The sequence below is a fragment of the Solanum tuberosum genome, unplaced genomic scaffold, assembly GCF_000226075.1.
Source record: "Solanum tuberosum cultivar DM 1-3 516 R44 unplaced genomic scaffold, SolTub_3.0 scf00212, whole genome shotgun sequence".
Classification (NCBI taxonomy): domain Eukaryota; kingdom Viridiplantae; phylum Streptophyta; class Magnoliopsida; order Solanales; family Solanaceae; genus Solanum; species Solanum tuberosum.
Genome location: NW_006239138.1, coordinates 522,167 through 536,182, shown reverse-complemented (window position 1 = coordinate 536,182; position 14,016 = coordinate 522,167). Strand labels below are relative to the sequence as shown.

At 36.1% G+C, this 14,016-nt stretch overlaps 1 protein-coding gene across 2 annotated transcripts in view; it reads right to left on the bottom strand.

Moving 5' to 3' along the window:
• Positions 1-14,016, bottom strand: part of LOC102581665 (exportin-4) — a 64,871-nt gene that overhangs the window by 21,873 nt on the left and 28,982 nt on the right. For both annotated transcript variants that reach the window (XR_001474507.1, XM_006355956.2), the window contains exons 10-19: positions 10,510-10,693; positions 8,562-8,673; positions 8,401-8,487; positions 8,104-8,242; positions 5,860-5,956; positions 5,713-5,775; positions 5,418-5,527; positions 4,085-4,189; positions 3,460-3,533; positions 1,019-1,094 (exon numbers count right to left, since the gene is read on the bottom strand). Coding sequence is in view for 1 of the 2 variants with exons in the window: in XM_006355956.2 (XP_006356018.1) it covers positions 1,019-1,094; positions 3,460-3,533; positions 4,085-4,189; positions 5,418-5,527; positions 5,713-5,775; positions 5,860-5,956; positions 8,104-8,242; positions 8,401-8,487; positions 8,562-8,673; positions 10,510-10,693 (1,047 nt within the window). In the remaining variant the exon portion in view is untranslated. The remainder of the gene's footprint in view (positions 1-1,018; positions 1,095-3,459; positions 3,534-4,084; positions 4,190-5,417; positions 5,528-5,712; positions 5,776-5,859; positions 5,957-8,103; positions 8,243-8,400; positions 8,488-8,561; positions 8,674-10,509; positions 10,694-14,016) is intronic.

Genomic DNA, 14,016 nt, shown 5'->3' with positions numbered 1-14,016 from the left:
CACCCCCCCCCCCCCCCTCCCCCTCCAAACAGTACAATGGCTATCATGATCAAACACTCAGGTTACATTTCATTACTGTTATAGTCCCACGTGGTAGAAGCAAAAATATCAAGGCATAAAACTTGTACTAATTTATTAAAACGTTTTTTATGAAGTACAAAACCCTACATCACTAGTTAATCTCCATATAACTTTATACGACGTTTGGTTTCTAATATAAAATCCACATATGTTTAGTGACTTTTAATACCGGAAACTAAACATTGCATGAAAATCTATGTATTATTTATACCATTTAGAAGGTGGAAAAAGTAATATGTGTATTAGCAGTACATGGATAAGAGTTATGTAATCTTGAATAACAATTCCCATATTATTTATTCTCTCCAAAACAATCCTCGTTATGTTATTCAGTGTATAAGAATTTATGCATTAAAATTCATGTCTAACTGAATCATCAACCAACTAACCCTTCAAAGTAATTATTATGGGATTGTGGATCTTTTTATTTTTTTTTTAGAATTAGTACTGTTGTATTCTTCAGCATTAAGGAATGTTGACCACCTCCAAAAAGTTACAAGGTGGTAAAGTTAAACATTCAAGCTTTACAGAGCACCTAAGAAATCTATCATCTCATCTACTTCCTCTATACAATTCCTTTACGCCAGAAAAAAAGAACACCAAACAGTTCCATTTCACATCATGAATGGACTTGATCTTGAGAATTAGTACTGTTTTCTTTCCTTCTTTTTTTCTAGCTGTTGCCTAGTTAAGAGAGAGTGGGAAATGTGGAACATAATAATCAATATGGAAAGAAAAGGATTTAAGTATTAGCATAATTTCATGAAAATAGTCTTATTGGGTTTACAGAGATATAATACTACACATATTTGAGGATTGTGGGAGTGTGTCAAAGGATATGACAGGATGGAGAATGCTGAGCTATTAAGGATGCATTGCAGATGACATAACTAATCATGTTGAAGATCTTAATAGAGCAGAAATTTTGACAAACTACCTCCATTAGCCTTGGACTAAAGAACGACGCTCTCATCTCTGGATTTAAACTCTGCTCAGCAAATTTTATTATTGATCTGCACCAGACAAAATAAGACAAGAGTATGAAGTTGAATACAATAATACGGCAATCTTAAAAATAAAGAGAAGGTAGAACACCGGAGGACGACAAGTCCCCATTGTATGGCTGATATAAACTCGGTAAGTAAAGATTAACTATTAAATTTCCTGCTCAATCCTTTGGAGCTTTATGCCCCAATTGAAAATTTATATTCTGATGAGACATGTAAAGATGGATCTTAGGCCTAACTCAACCCCAAAAGCTAGCTCATGAGGGGAGGATTGTCCAAATCCATATAAGGAGACCAAATTCTCATCCCTTTTCTGATGTGGGAATTCTTAACACTCCCCCACACGCCCAGACCTCGTTAACTGGAACATGGACACTATAATATGGGGGCCCAACATCGGTGAACAAAGAATTGGGATGGGCCTGGCTCTGATACCATGTAAGGATGGATCTTAGGCCTAACTCAAACCAAAAGCTAGCTCATGAGGGGAGGATTGTCGAAGTCCATATAAGGAGACCAAATTCCCACTCCTTTTCCGATGTGAGAATTCTTAACAAGATACGGCAAACAGCTACTAGTGTGACACTTTTACAGAGCTTTATTCCACTTATGAGTGATAAAGTTGCAAGACATACTTGGTACTAGAATTCATTTAAAGGTGATGGAATAACACAAGGTTCATCTTGACACAAAGAAATTACCATCGGTGATCTCCAGGTGGTGAGTAATGCAAGAAATGAGAATAAGACCATTTATGTCAGACCACAAACCGCTTGGGAGGAATCACTTCACTAGCCCTCTCATCTTAAAGAGGTTTTGAGTATTTAATGCTCAGTGAAGTATGAAGAAAAAACCATCTTACTCTCGTGTTGGGGAAAACTTTTTGTTCCAATTGACGGAAGGCAAGAAAGAGGCCAACGAGGATGGCTAAAATAAGAAAAAATAATAGAATCGACAATCTGATTTGGATAATTTTTACATTGATATTCAATATTCTATGTAATTTTACAAGACCAACTTCATTCATGTCCTATACTAACATTCTAATAACTCATCTCTTAACACATCTCAAGGAAATTCCACTTCCATTAATGTTACAGAATGAATGTAATCATATTTTGAGGTAATGAAGGTAGCACAGTTAAAAGGATTCACAGCAGATTTATAGGATTTCTTTTTTTTATTCTTTCCATATTTAGAACCATATGCACATTTATTTTTACCTGTTACCTTTGGGAGTAATATATTATACAAGTTACTCTGCAATACCTTGTCTCTTACGTGGTATCAGAGCCTACTGGGCTCAAAATTTTGGCAACTTTTCTATACATTTGAAAAAGGTTTTAGTATCATCTCTTAAAGAGTGACCACATTTCCTAACCACCACCGAAGAAGGAACATAATAGCTTTGGAGAAACATCTATGGCAATTGTGAAAGAAGCGTTGTTTCTTTACGCGCCATCTAAAGTTCGATCTGGCCTCTCACGTGTTGGTGCATGAAGGCGCGTGCTCCGATAGATTCAATCGCAGCTTGCATTTTGAGCTTCTTCTCGTAATTTGGCACACCCCTGGTGTTCCTCTGGTCTTAAAACCCTAGTCGAAAGTAAAGAGAGCTAATTCATGTATTTATAAGAGTCTATTTTTCTTTTTACGATAGAGAAACTAGTAACCTGGCTCACACTCAAAACTGGGTGAATAACAGGCCCTCCCCTTTACTCTTCTCCACTTAAATGAAAAAAAAATTGTCTGCCAAAAAGTTGGAACCCATTACGTGCATGTAACACACATTACTTGTTGCGCTCTTACCACTAGACCAAATCCATGGGATAATTTCGCTAATATTTTTTTTATATGAATTTTATCACCATTTTATTATAATTGTATATTTATTATGTTTAGATATACGCAATCAATGTTCAGATCTAGAGACAAGATCTTAATATATAGATGTGTATACAAATTCAGACGTCTAAATCTTAATAAAAACAAATGTACCCTAAGAAACTCTACAGATTGATACTTCGCATGGAACCCAAAAGTGTGGACTAGTGGTCAATGAAGTTCTCAGTGAAACAAAATACTAGGTGATTTTTTCTTATTTTCCAAGCCTTGGTGGGTAGAGTTACACACTACCTGTGTTGCTGGGAGATAGCAGAAACCGGATGGAATTAGTCGAGGAGGGTGCAAGCGGGCTCGACACCATGGTCATCAAAAAAAAGATTGATACTTTGCAAACTAAGCAATATGGGAGCCTTCAAGTCAGATAAATTGAAGTAATACATTATGATATTGACAACATGTAAATAGTGATAGAGAATGGTTAGATATCTTACTTTTTGAACTATCCACGGAGAGGAAGTAAGGAACTTACCCACAAAGTATGACAACTGGATGCTTGACCGTCTCCATAACATCCATAAATTGGAATTGTATAGCATCAGGCACCTAATGAGAAGTAACAAATTTCACCCCATGTGCATAACCACAGGAAATGGAATCACAACAGAAAATAAAATAGTGTATTTCAAAGATTTGTGTTTACAACCCAGGAACTCATAGAAATCACTAATGCAGCATAAGCAGATGCAGGGCGTGTACAATAGAGCATGTCTATATTTATACTGGAAAAGAGAAATAAACAAATAAATGCACACATATCAATGACCCCCTTCCTATATTTGCCTAATCCTGCATCTGCCTTTCTTCTCCCTACCCCAAAGGGACATGTTACAGAAGGGGGGCTCTAAGGCCAGGGTGCAGATCTTAAAATCATATCAAATGGTTTTGAAGGTAAACTATTGTCTGTTATCATTAAGCTAAAAGTTAAGGCTAGCCAGAACACTGATGACATTCAGAACAACGATGATAAAGCAAGTAAAAAAGTAATCATGTATTGCATTAATGCAATCAGTAATGCTGTCTCAAAAGGATTTACATTATCCCAGCACAAAAATCTCTCCAAAAAAATCACCAGCATAAAGAAAGATTTTCATTACCAATGGTGTTTCACCCTGTCCTTCATCTGCTATAACATGCCCAGTTATTAACAAAAGTGAGTAGAGCTCTTCCAAAGTTTGAGTTGGATCACTAAAGCCTCTGCCCTACACATGACAAGAAGAAAATGTGGTGGCTTACACCCAGCAACTTATACACACATGTACATATGATTAGCAGACATATAAGACTGTACAAGGGACGGGATTTCAAAAATTGCTATATTTATAAAACAATTGGACTGCATAAACGCGGGGGGGGGAATGTGAAAATGAGGGGGCTCAATACAATACATCCTGGAAAGATTGCCTCCATGTCAACAAATATTACATAAAAGGAAAGAGTTCAGCAAGTCAGCATTACCTGTCTGAAGAATATACTGAACTAGCAAAAAAAAAACATAATTAAACTGCGGGGGGGGGGAAGGGGAATGTGAAAATGAGGGGGCTCAATACAATCCTGGTTGCCTACATGTCAACAAATAATTACATAAAAGGAAAGAGTTCAGCAAGTCAGCATTACCTGTCTGAAGAATATACTGAACTAGCAAAAAAAAAACATAATTAAACTGCGGGGGGGGGAAGGGGAATGTGAAAATGAGGGGGCTCAATACAATCCTGGTTGCCTACATGTCAACAAATAATTACATAAAAGGAAAGAGTTCAGCAAGTCAGCATTACCTGTCTGAAGAATATACTGAACTAGCAAAAAAAAAACATAATTAAACTGCGGGGGGGGGAAGGGGAATGTGAAAATGAGGGGGCTCAATACAATCCTGGTTGCCTACATGTCAACAAATAATTACATAAAAGGAAAGAGTTCAGCAAGTCAGCATTACCTGTCTGAAGAATATACTGAACTAGCAAAAAAACATAATTATACTGGACATGCATTTGATCCAAAATTGACTCTTCTAACATGAAAAGAGAGACTTCACAGGTAGGCAAAGCAGAAAAAAGACAACACCAATGGAAAATGGAGCAAAGATCTCCTAGGGGGGATTTTGGAGATAGGAAATGAAGACAGACAATAATAGTGGATCAACAATTAAACACTTAGATGATGATATCACTTCTAGAAGAAAGACAAATCCAGCAGGTTGATTGAGTTTGACATGTAACAGCATTTCAAAAAATATCATTTTTTTAAGGAACTAAGACTTGTACGGATAACAAAAATACCGAGAAAAGCTAAAGGATGTTCAGAAATACAAAAACATAATAAGTTGAAAAGATAAATTCTGAAAGGGGACAAGTTTGCTAGCTGAATGAACAGTCTGAATGACCATACAGATCCCCAAGAGAAAAACAACAAGAGATTAGAGTGACGAAGTACCTGTTGTAGACGGGCAAATTTCTCAGAGAAGAGTCGTATCAGAAAAGGAACAGTAACATTAATAGCTGCTCGAGCAATAAGTGCATACGAACTCAATCTTTCATCCATGGCTAAAAATAACAATAAGAAAGAATAAGAAATAAGTACAAAAGGTGGAAGAAAAGAAAAAAGGAAACAACGATGAAGATATAAAGGATAACAAAGTAGAAAGACAATTGAAACGTCATAATAGACATTAAAAAAGGAATCGAAAAAAGAAGCTTAAATAATTAATGAATGAAGTATATTTAACTACCAGCAATAGAAGCCTGAAGATAGTCAGTCTCATTCTCATCATTGAAGGCGGATGCAGAAGCAGCTACACAAGGGATCATGTTACAAAGTGACCAAGACAGTAAGAACTTTAAATCAAGAATTTATATTCGTATTAGATATGAATTACCTCTTAATTCAGACTCTACAATCAGGGCAAAGAGATGAGATGCAGCTCCAATCCCTTCCGAAGGAATAACCGCATGGCTAATAGAGCCATCCAAAGGCTGAAATGTTGTACATAAAATATATAAATACGAGTACGGATATTTTAAAGACTATTAGTGTAGGTGTGTGTATAGATCGCACACTAATACATACATATATACACATATATATATATATATGCCTCTCTGTGTGTGTACGTAGATATCATATCTCCATCTGAAAAGCTGAATTTTACATATTTTAACTACGAAATTTCATTAACATAACAATACCATTACGAGGTTGTGATTGTCCAAAGCAATATTTAATGCTATACACATTTAAATCTTCAAGGTTTAGAAGACATGTCAGCATTTTTAAACAGTGTAGACATTTATATACTAAGAAAACAACAAAGAATTTCACAACCACATAAAATCAGTGAGAGAGAGTGCACCACTTACATTCTTGCATCCTGTGGCACAGAAATTCTAAATAGGCTCAGGCTTTATGAAGCTTGAACCAATACTCTAAAACTGAAGAGTAGTCAAATTACGGAAACTAATTAAACCCACACTAAGATTTCTGTACACTGAAAGCTGCTAAAACAACCCCCTTCCAACCCCTCAAAAAATACAATAACAAAAAGGGAAGGTAGAGAGAGAAAGAGAAAGGAAGCAACCAAACCACTTCAATTACTGTTAAAATTTAAATGTAATCCACAATGAGATTGGATTTATGAGTTGTTAATTTACAACTATTGGTCTTTTTATATCAATTGTTTATGGAAATAACCTAAAGACTCACAATTTTTATTTTATTTTTTTAAATATGGCAACCATGTTCCTTTAAAAAGAAAAACGAAATAAAAAATGGCACACGGGAGCCCAATAGGTCTTTCCCACTTTGCTCCCCTGCTGACTGAAGCCCCAAGTCTCATGCTTGAAGGAGGAGGGCTCTAACCATTAGACTATCACTCCCTTGTTATTTCTGTTTCTTTTTTTCCTCATTTATACCATAAGTCCTACAGTGTTCGTGATCTAAGAGAAGCTCAGCATTGTTGAATAGCATCACTTGCAAACTTTTGTATCGCTAAGGCTTTCATACAAGCATGCAGTTCCTAGCTCTTGTTGTTTATCTATGCTTTTCTCTAGGCTGAAAAGGGAAACGAAAAGCAATTGTGCTAGCATTTCAATTATAAAAAATTATCAGAAATTAATATGAATCTTAAGGCAACAGGTGAGGCCACCAGTACCTCTATAAACCCCTTAGGAAGTCTTTACACGACCATGTGAGACAGCAATATAACTTAATACAAACAATGAGGACATCATAGAAAGGTAATGCCTCCTCCCTCATGACATGTAATTAAAAGGGAAAATGTTCCTAAAGCATGAGTCCAAAAAAGAAGCAAATAATAAGCAATCAGCTCGCCGCTCCAAGATCAAAAGGTGTTCTTGGAAAATTGGTATTTTGGAGGAAGGAAACCAACTCTCCAAAACTTTTGGACAGTTCAAACAGTAATATTGATTGTCAGATGCCAAAAAAAAAACTCTGCTCAAAAATACTATACATATATTGCCCCCTATACAGACTTCTCAATTCCTCATTTGCACAGCATAATGTTCTCTCTTCCGCTTCAATAAATAGATGCACTAGGATAGTCTAGCAGACAAATGTAGAATGCCTAGAAAAATGTCGTGTTTAATGGGGCTTAAGGTACTGCGCTTTGGTGAAGAAACGCACAAACTTAGAAAAGGTGCATACATAATATTTCATCCGTTCCAATTTATATGGAAAAATTTGAATAGGTGTAGAGACTTCGCATTTGTGTAGCTATAAAGATTTTCATTGTTAGAAATAGAAGTAGGATTGTACAGTGTCTAGCATGGAGAAGGAATGCAATATAGTGTCTATAAAATATAAATAAGGTTCAGTATAATAATGTAGAAGGTAATCTATCCTGGAAGAGTAAGAAACAGACTCTGGTTGCTCGATCTAGTGCAAAAGCAGAATATAGAGCAACGGTTGTAGCAGCTTGAGTGCTAGATTGGGTCAAACAGTTGCACAAGGAATAAAATTTGGACAAATCCATCTGATTTTACTTGTGTGTGATAATCGACACTGCAACTAACTTCAGTGCTTAAATGCACCTCAAGTATGCCTAAAAACATCACATGCCCATAACCTTTCCAGAAACATCATTGGAAGCTGTATAAAGAAATACCATCAGAAGTGTAGTCCAAGTGTCCAACAAGATATCACGTGCTACCCAGCTCCACGTCTCCTCTTCAGTGTGGTTTGCCATAAGGTCTTTAATGACTTCACACATCAGGGCGGACAACAAACTAAGAGTGCCATAAGGCCTGAGCATTAAAGTAGAAGTGATTAACATAATCAAATATTCTCACAAGAGAAAAAATGAAGGATAACCATTTTAAACTGCAAGAATAAAGCACGAGTGTTGATGGTTACATCATATACATTTTTATATATATATACTACCACGGTGGTTACTGCTGACCTTATAGACTTCAGCAGTACATCAAATACTAGCACTGTGGTTACAGTAGCCATGTATAGTAAGGCTCGGCATCCGTCAAGGAATTCACTGGACAAAATTGAAAAATTGGTCAAGCGTAGCACATTAATAGAAAATATGCAGGCATTGGTGCTAATGTTAACCTTTCACTTTTTCCATTCACTATTGCTGTTGAAACAACATCAGGGGGATCTATCCATGCTATAATTCCAGATAAGAGATGCAAAAGGTGCTGTTTTTGAGTATTCCCATCATCTGCTTCCATGTAAAGAGGAATACCGAATAAGCACCCAAAGTTCCCACAGTCAAATATTTAGCATATATGGGGGAAAAGAAGGAAAGAAGCAATAATCAAGACAGAGCTTCCACTTACTATTAACGTAAGAGCAGTAAGATGAATTATTTTTTTGCAGAAACTCATATAGCAAGTTGTCACGATCCTCAACAACAACAACAACATACTGCCTTTTCTAGTTTATAGTCTTTTGTAGTGTAGGAGTTATTTTGGCTACTAGCAGAAGAATAGTGCGTGTTGCCTTCTTCTCTAGTCTATGAGTCTTGTCAGATTTACTCGGATCCTTGAGACAGTCGACTGTCGTAAGCTGACTGTGGGTTTGTAATTCTGATACTTAGTGATTAATAAAATCATATTAGTTACCAAAAAAAAAAAAACATACATAGTGTAATCCCACAAGTGGGTTCCGGGGAAGGGTAGGATGTACACAGACCTTGCCTCTACCTTAACCTCAAGTTCTCACGATCCTCGAGGTGTCAAAATCAGTGGTCAGTAAGAGGAGAAAAATGAGAAGATAAGAGCTCTAAAAACATATAATGGTACTTAAACTAGATTATAGGTTTGTAACTGATTACTTGGTGAGATATTGCCTATGCATGATCAGGGGAGGATCCAAGATTTGAAGAAAATGGGTGCACTATTATAAAGAGGTGGATCCTGAATTTGAATTTGATGGGTTCAAACTTTAGGTTCTTACCATTGAATCCATTACGCTTTTGAAATTATAGGTTCAGAATTATTATTATTATTATTATTTGAAATTTTAGTATTCTTTTAAACATAAAAATCTATACTCTGTCAAAAATGTTGGGATCAATTGAACCCATTGATAAATGGAATATATTCCACTGCAACTAGTTTCAGTATAGACATTTAATTGTATAAAATTTTGCAGCTACAAAGGAGAGAATAGGAATTTAAATGTGCCCCACATGTGAAATTTAAGGAATAGTCAAACAAAAGAAAGAACAAAGAATATTTAATTAAAACACAAAAAGGAACATCAGACATACCCATGGCCAGGGTTGACCCAGTTCTAGAAAAGAACGGAAAAAAAAACATTACAAGCCCTCAGTTATAGAGGTGCACTTAATAATAATTGCCATCACATGACTCTGTGAGTTTGAGTGCACTCATATGTATTTAAGTACTTCTGAAGAACTACAATATTGTTATACATGATCTAAGAAGGGAGCATGGGTGCACATGAACCCATGACCACCACACAGATCCACCACTACTTGTGATAAAGTATACGAGGTATAGTAGGAGATAGAAAGTTATAAGCATAGTTCAAAGGTTACACTTTTGAGAAGTTTCATCTTTTGGATACAAGAAAAGAATTTGATTGGGTGTTTCAAAGTTACAAAACTTTCAGCATATTATTACAAGTTACCAACTTTTCCTAAGAGATTATTGAAATAAAAATTACATGAAGTTAAGCCATATCAATTGCAAAAAGAGGAACTAAATGGTTAAAGGTTAATGATATTATTCTTTTAAACAAAATGAGTGAGTCTGAGATTTATCAGGCATGAAATACTAGTGGGAGTTGGAGTCTTGGTCCAGCATAACATAATATAATAGGCCGGAAGAGTTCCAGCTTCGCAATAGTATTCACTCTTTTAGGGTACTATCAATATGATAAATACTTGATCAGCCTTAATGAAGAAGTTGACAATATGAAGAGCAATCCTCAATTCCAATCAAAGATGTATCACATCTATCACAGGAGTCAGGAATAATGTAGTAAAAGAAAAGTAACGACAAATTTGATAGCAAACTAGTATGAGTACCAGATGGAAATATTGTTCCCCACAAGGAGTAGAACTGAACTATAAGCTTTCGAGCAGAGACTGCAAGAGGACAATCAATCCAGTATCCTTCACATGAAAACTTCTGCCTCAGTACTTCATAAAAGCTCAAAAGCCACCCGATGTGACCACTTGACACAAGTATACCCCGCCAGGAGGATCCAGGCTATAAATAATGAAAAGAACAAACACAAATTATTAAAAGATTAGTAGCTAGAATGTCTAGTGGAAACAATCTAACACCTGAAAGGGAAAATAGAATCAATTGGTACTTTAAAAGAATTGGACATTTTATCATTACGAAGAAGAAAACCATGCATCCTAGAGCAAAACAAAATAATTAAGTACATAGAGCTAACAAGTGGTAGTGAAGATCAGTCTAGCAGATATCATGAAGTAGCCCAATGGGTTAGCAACATATATAATCCCTCCATCCCACTTCTGATATAAAAAGAAATTGATCTTGTAACGCATTGCACCCCTAACCAAACACACAATAGTACAGCAAACTAAGCCCTCTGTAAAGAATATCCCCATAGCTTGTACGACCAGAACCCCACTATTTGATTGATACGAACCAGCTAGATCAGGTGGCAAGCAAAGAGATCCAAGTGCAACAACAACATACCAGTGTGGTACCACAATCAGGGTCTAGGGAGAGTGTGTGTATGCAGACCATACCCCTATGTTTGTGGGGTAGAGAGGTTGTTTCTGAAAAACTCTTCGCTCAAAAAAACGATTTCAGAACAGGTATGATGAAAAATGCAAAAACAATGTCAAAAATTTTGAAGACAAAAAAGCTATGTTGCTCGGACTCTTCAAAAATGTCAACGGGTGCGTGTCGGATTTGCCAAAAGTAGTGTATTTTTGAAGAATCCGAGACGGGTGCGGCATCAAAAGTGAAGAGTCCGCTCAACTAAGCAAAAAAGTAACATAACTAAAGTAAAAGAAATTGATAGTTAGTAAGAATATTGAAGAATAAGATACTGCTTACATCATAGTAATAATACTGGTAAGGGAGCAGGTAGGTGTGGTGCTCTAGGCTAGAACCATGCTCTACCACAGGGAAGATAGAAATTGCTCTTTATTTACCCTAATCGTTGATCCCCATGCCCTCCTATACAAGGTCATTTCCTCGGTGAGATTGTCAAAACACTCCCCAGATCTTCCTCGGTCTATCTCTACCTCAATCACTCCATAGACCTATCACTACCAACCTCTTTTTTTTTTTTTTGATGAAGTAAGAAGAATGTCATTAACAAAGCATCAAGCAGATGCACAGATTACAAAAGAAAGAAATATCAACTCCCAAAAAGGCAAAAAAAAACTATCTAAACAGCTAACAACAGAGATCTATGGATCTGATAATTCCAGGAAAGAATCGGCACTAAGTACAGGAGAGAAATTAACCCAACCAAAAAGAGTAATCAAACATCTTGCTTTTAAGGTAGAGATGGGAGTTGGGGTGCCATCAAAACATCTTTTGTTCCTCTCCGTCCATAAGCAATATTTAATATATCTGTCTCACTTTCCACATACCTCCTCACTGAAGAATTTGTGTTCTTCCTTTTCACATGCCCGAACTTTCCACATTTTGTCCACCACAGAGGTCACTCCCACCTTGCCCTATATATCTTCATTTCTAATCTTGTTTCTGCTAGTATGCCCACACATCCATCTAGCATCCTCATTTCTGCTACATTAATCTTCTAAAGGTGAGAATTCTTGCTGGCCAACACTCAACCCCATATAACAAAGACGGTCTAACAACCACTTTATGAAACTTAGCTTTAAAGTCTCGGTGAGACATTCTTATCACATAGGACACCGAATGTGAGCCTTCATTTCATCCATCTCGATCATGTATGATGTGTGACATGTAGGGGTGTGCAAAAACCGAACCAACCAATAAACCGAATCGACCAATAAACCAAACCGAAAAAAATGTTATTGGGTTATTGCTATTAGGTTATTGGGCTAACGGATTTTTAAAAATTTTATTAAAAAAAATTATTAGGTTATCAGTTTGGTATTAGCTTTTAGTATTGGGTTATTGAGTAAACAGATAACCTATAAGACAATTGTAATTTACTACTATACCCTTCATAAATATTAAATATTCATAATTTAACATAACTAGACACTATATCAGTACTCTACACTACGGTCTACACACTTCACACGTCACAGTACTTCTACTTCACATCAGAAATTCCATATTTTGTATTGGTTGTAACATGCAAGTGTAGCCTTTGTACTACATCTACTCTTATTGATGCAATTTCTCATTATATTTCTTGTTTCACTATATCAAAGTATTCACAGTTGATTTGCTTGTCTCGTTGTATCGCACAAAATTGTTAGAGAAGTGAGAAATCATATATTTATTTTATCAGCTTTTTCTAATTGGGTAAACCAAAAACCAAACCGCTAATGACCAAAAACCAATAAACCGAAAACCGATAAAGAATATCTTATTGGTTTGTTATTGATTAAGCGTATTTAAAAACCCAAAATCAATAAACCCAACCGATAATACATAAAACTGAACCAACCGATGCACACACTGACATGTTCGTCAATCTCCCCATTTCCTTATATAATAGACCCAAGATACTTGAAGCTTCTTTCTTTGGGAATGACTTGTGTACCAATCATCACCTCCACATCAACTTCTTATGATATGGCACTGAACTGGCACCACATGTACTTTGTTTTAGTCTTGCTCATCTTAAGACCTTTAGACTATAAGGCTTGTCTACAAACCTCCAGTCTATTGTCAACTCTGTTATCTGACTCGTCGATCAATATTATGTCATCTGCAAATAACATACACCACGGTACCTAAATATGACATAAAACAACCAAGTTAACCACTCCATAACTACTTTGCTTATGTTCTCCCAAAATTCCATAGGATCTCATCTGACTCGGTCTCTATTCCCCTTTTCATCTAACAAATTGCCCCTTAACCTCTTCAAACTTTATACACCTGCAATACCCAAAATCCTAACGACTCACATTCGCATAGTACTATAAATCACCTAGCACATTACTCATGTCTTCCTCTACATTTAAGAGTTTATGGAAGTATGTTTATCATCATCGTTTAATGAGTACATCTTCCACCAATACCCTGTCATCCTTGCCTTGATAAACTTCACTTGGTCTAGGTCGTGGGCCCTCTTCTCTCTCACCTTGGCGACTATACAACTTTTTATACTTGTCTTTATCCTATAGTATCACATGGTCTAATTAGAAGGGCTAAAGCCAAGAAGATCAAACAAGCCATGACTGGTGTTAGAATATGAATAGGTTTATACAATCCTATTAGAATAGGAATAGGTTTATACAATTCTATTAGAATAGGAATAGTAATAGAAATAGAAATAGGAATACAAAATAGTATCCTACTTGGTAAAGGATTGTATTCTAGGGTCTATAAATAGGGTCTCAATGTAATAATGTACACAACAACAATTCAATAAT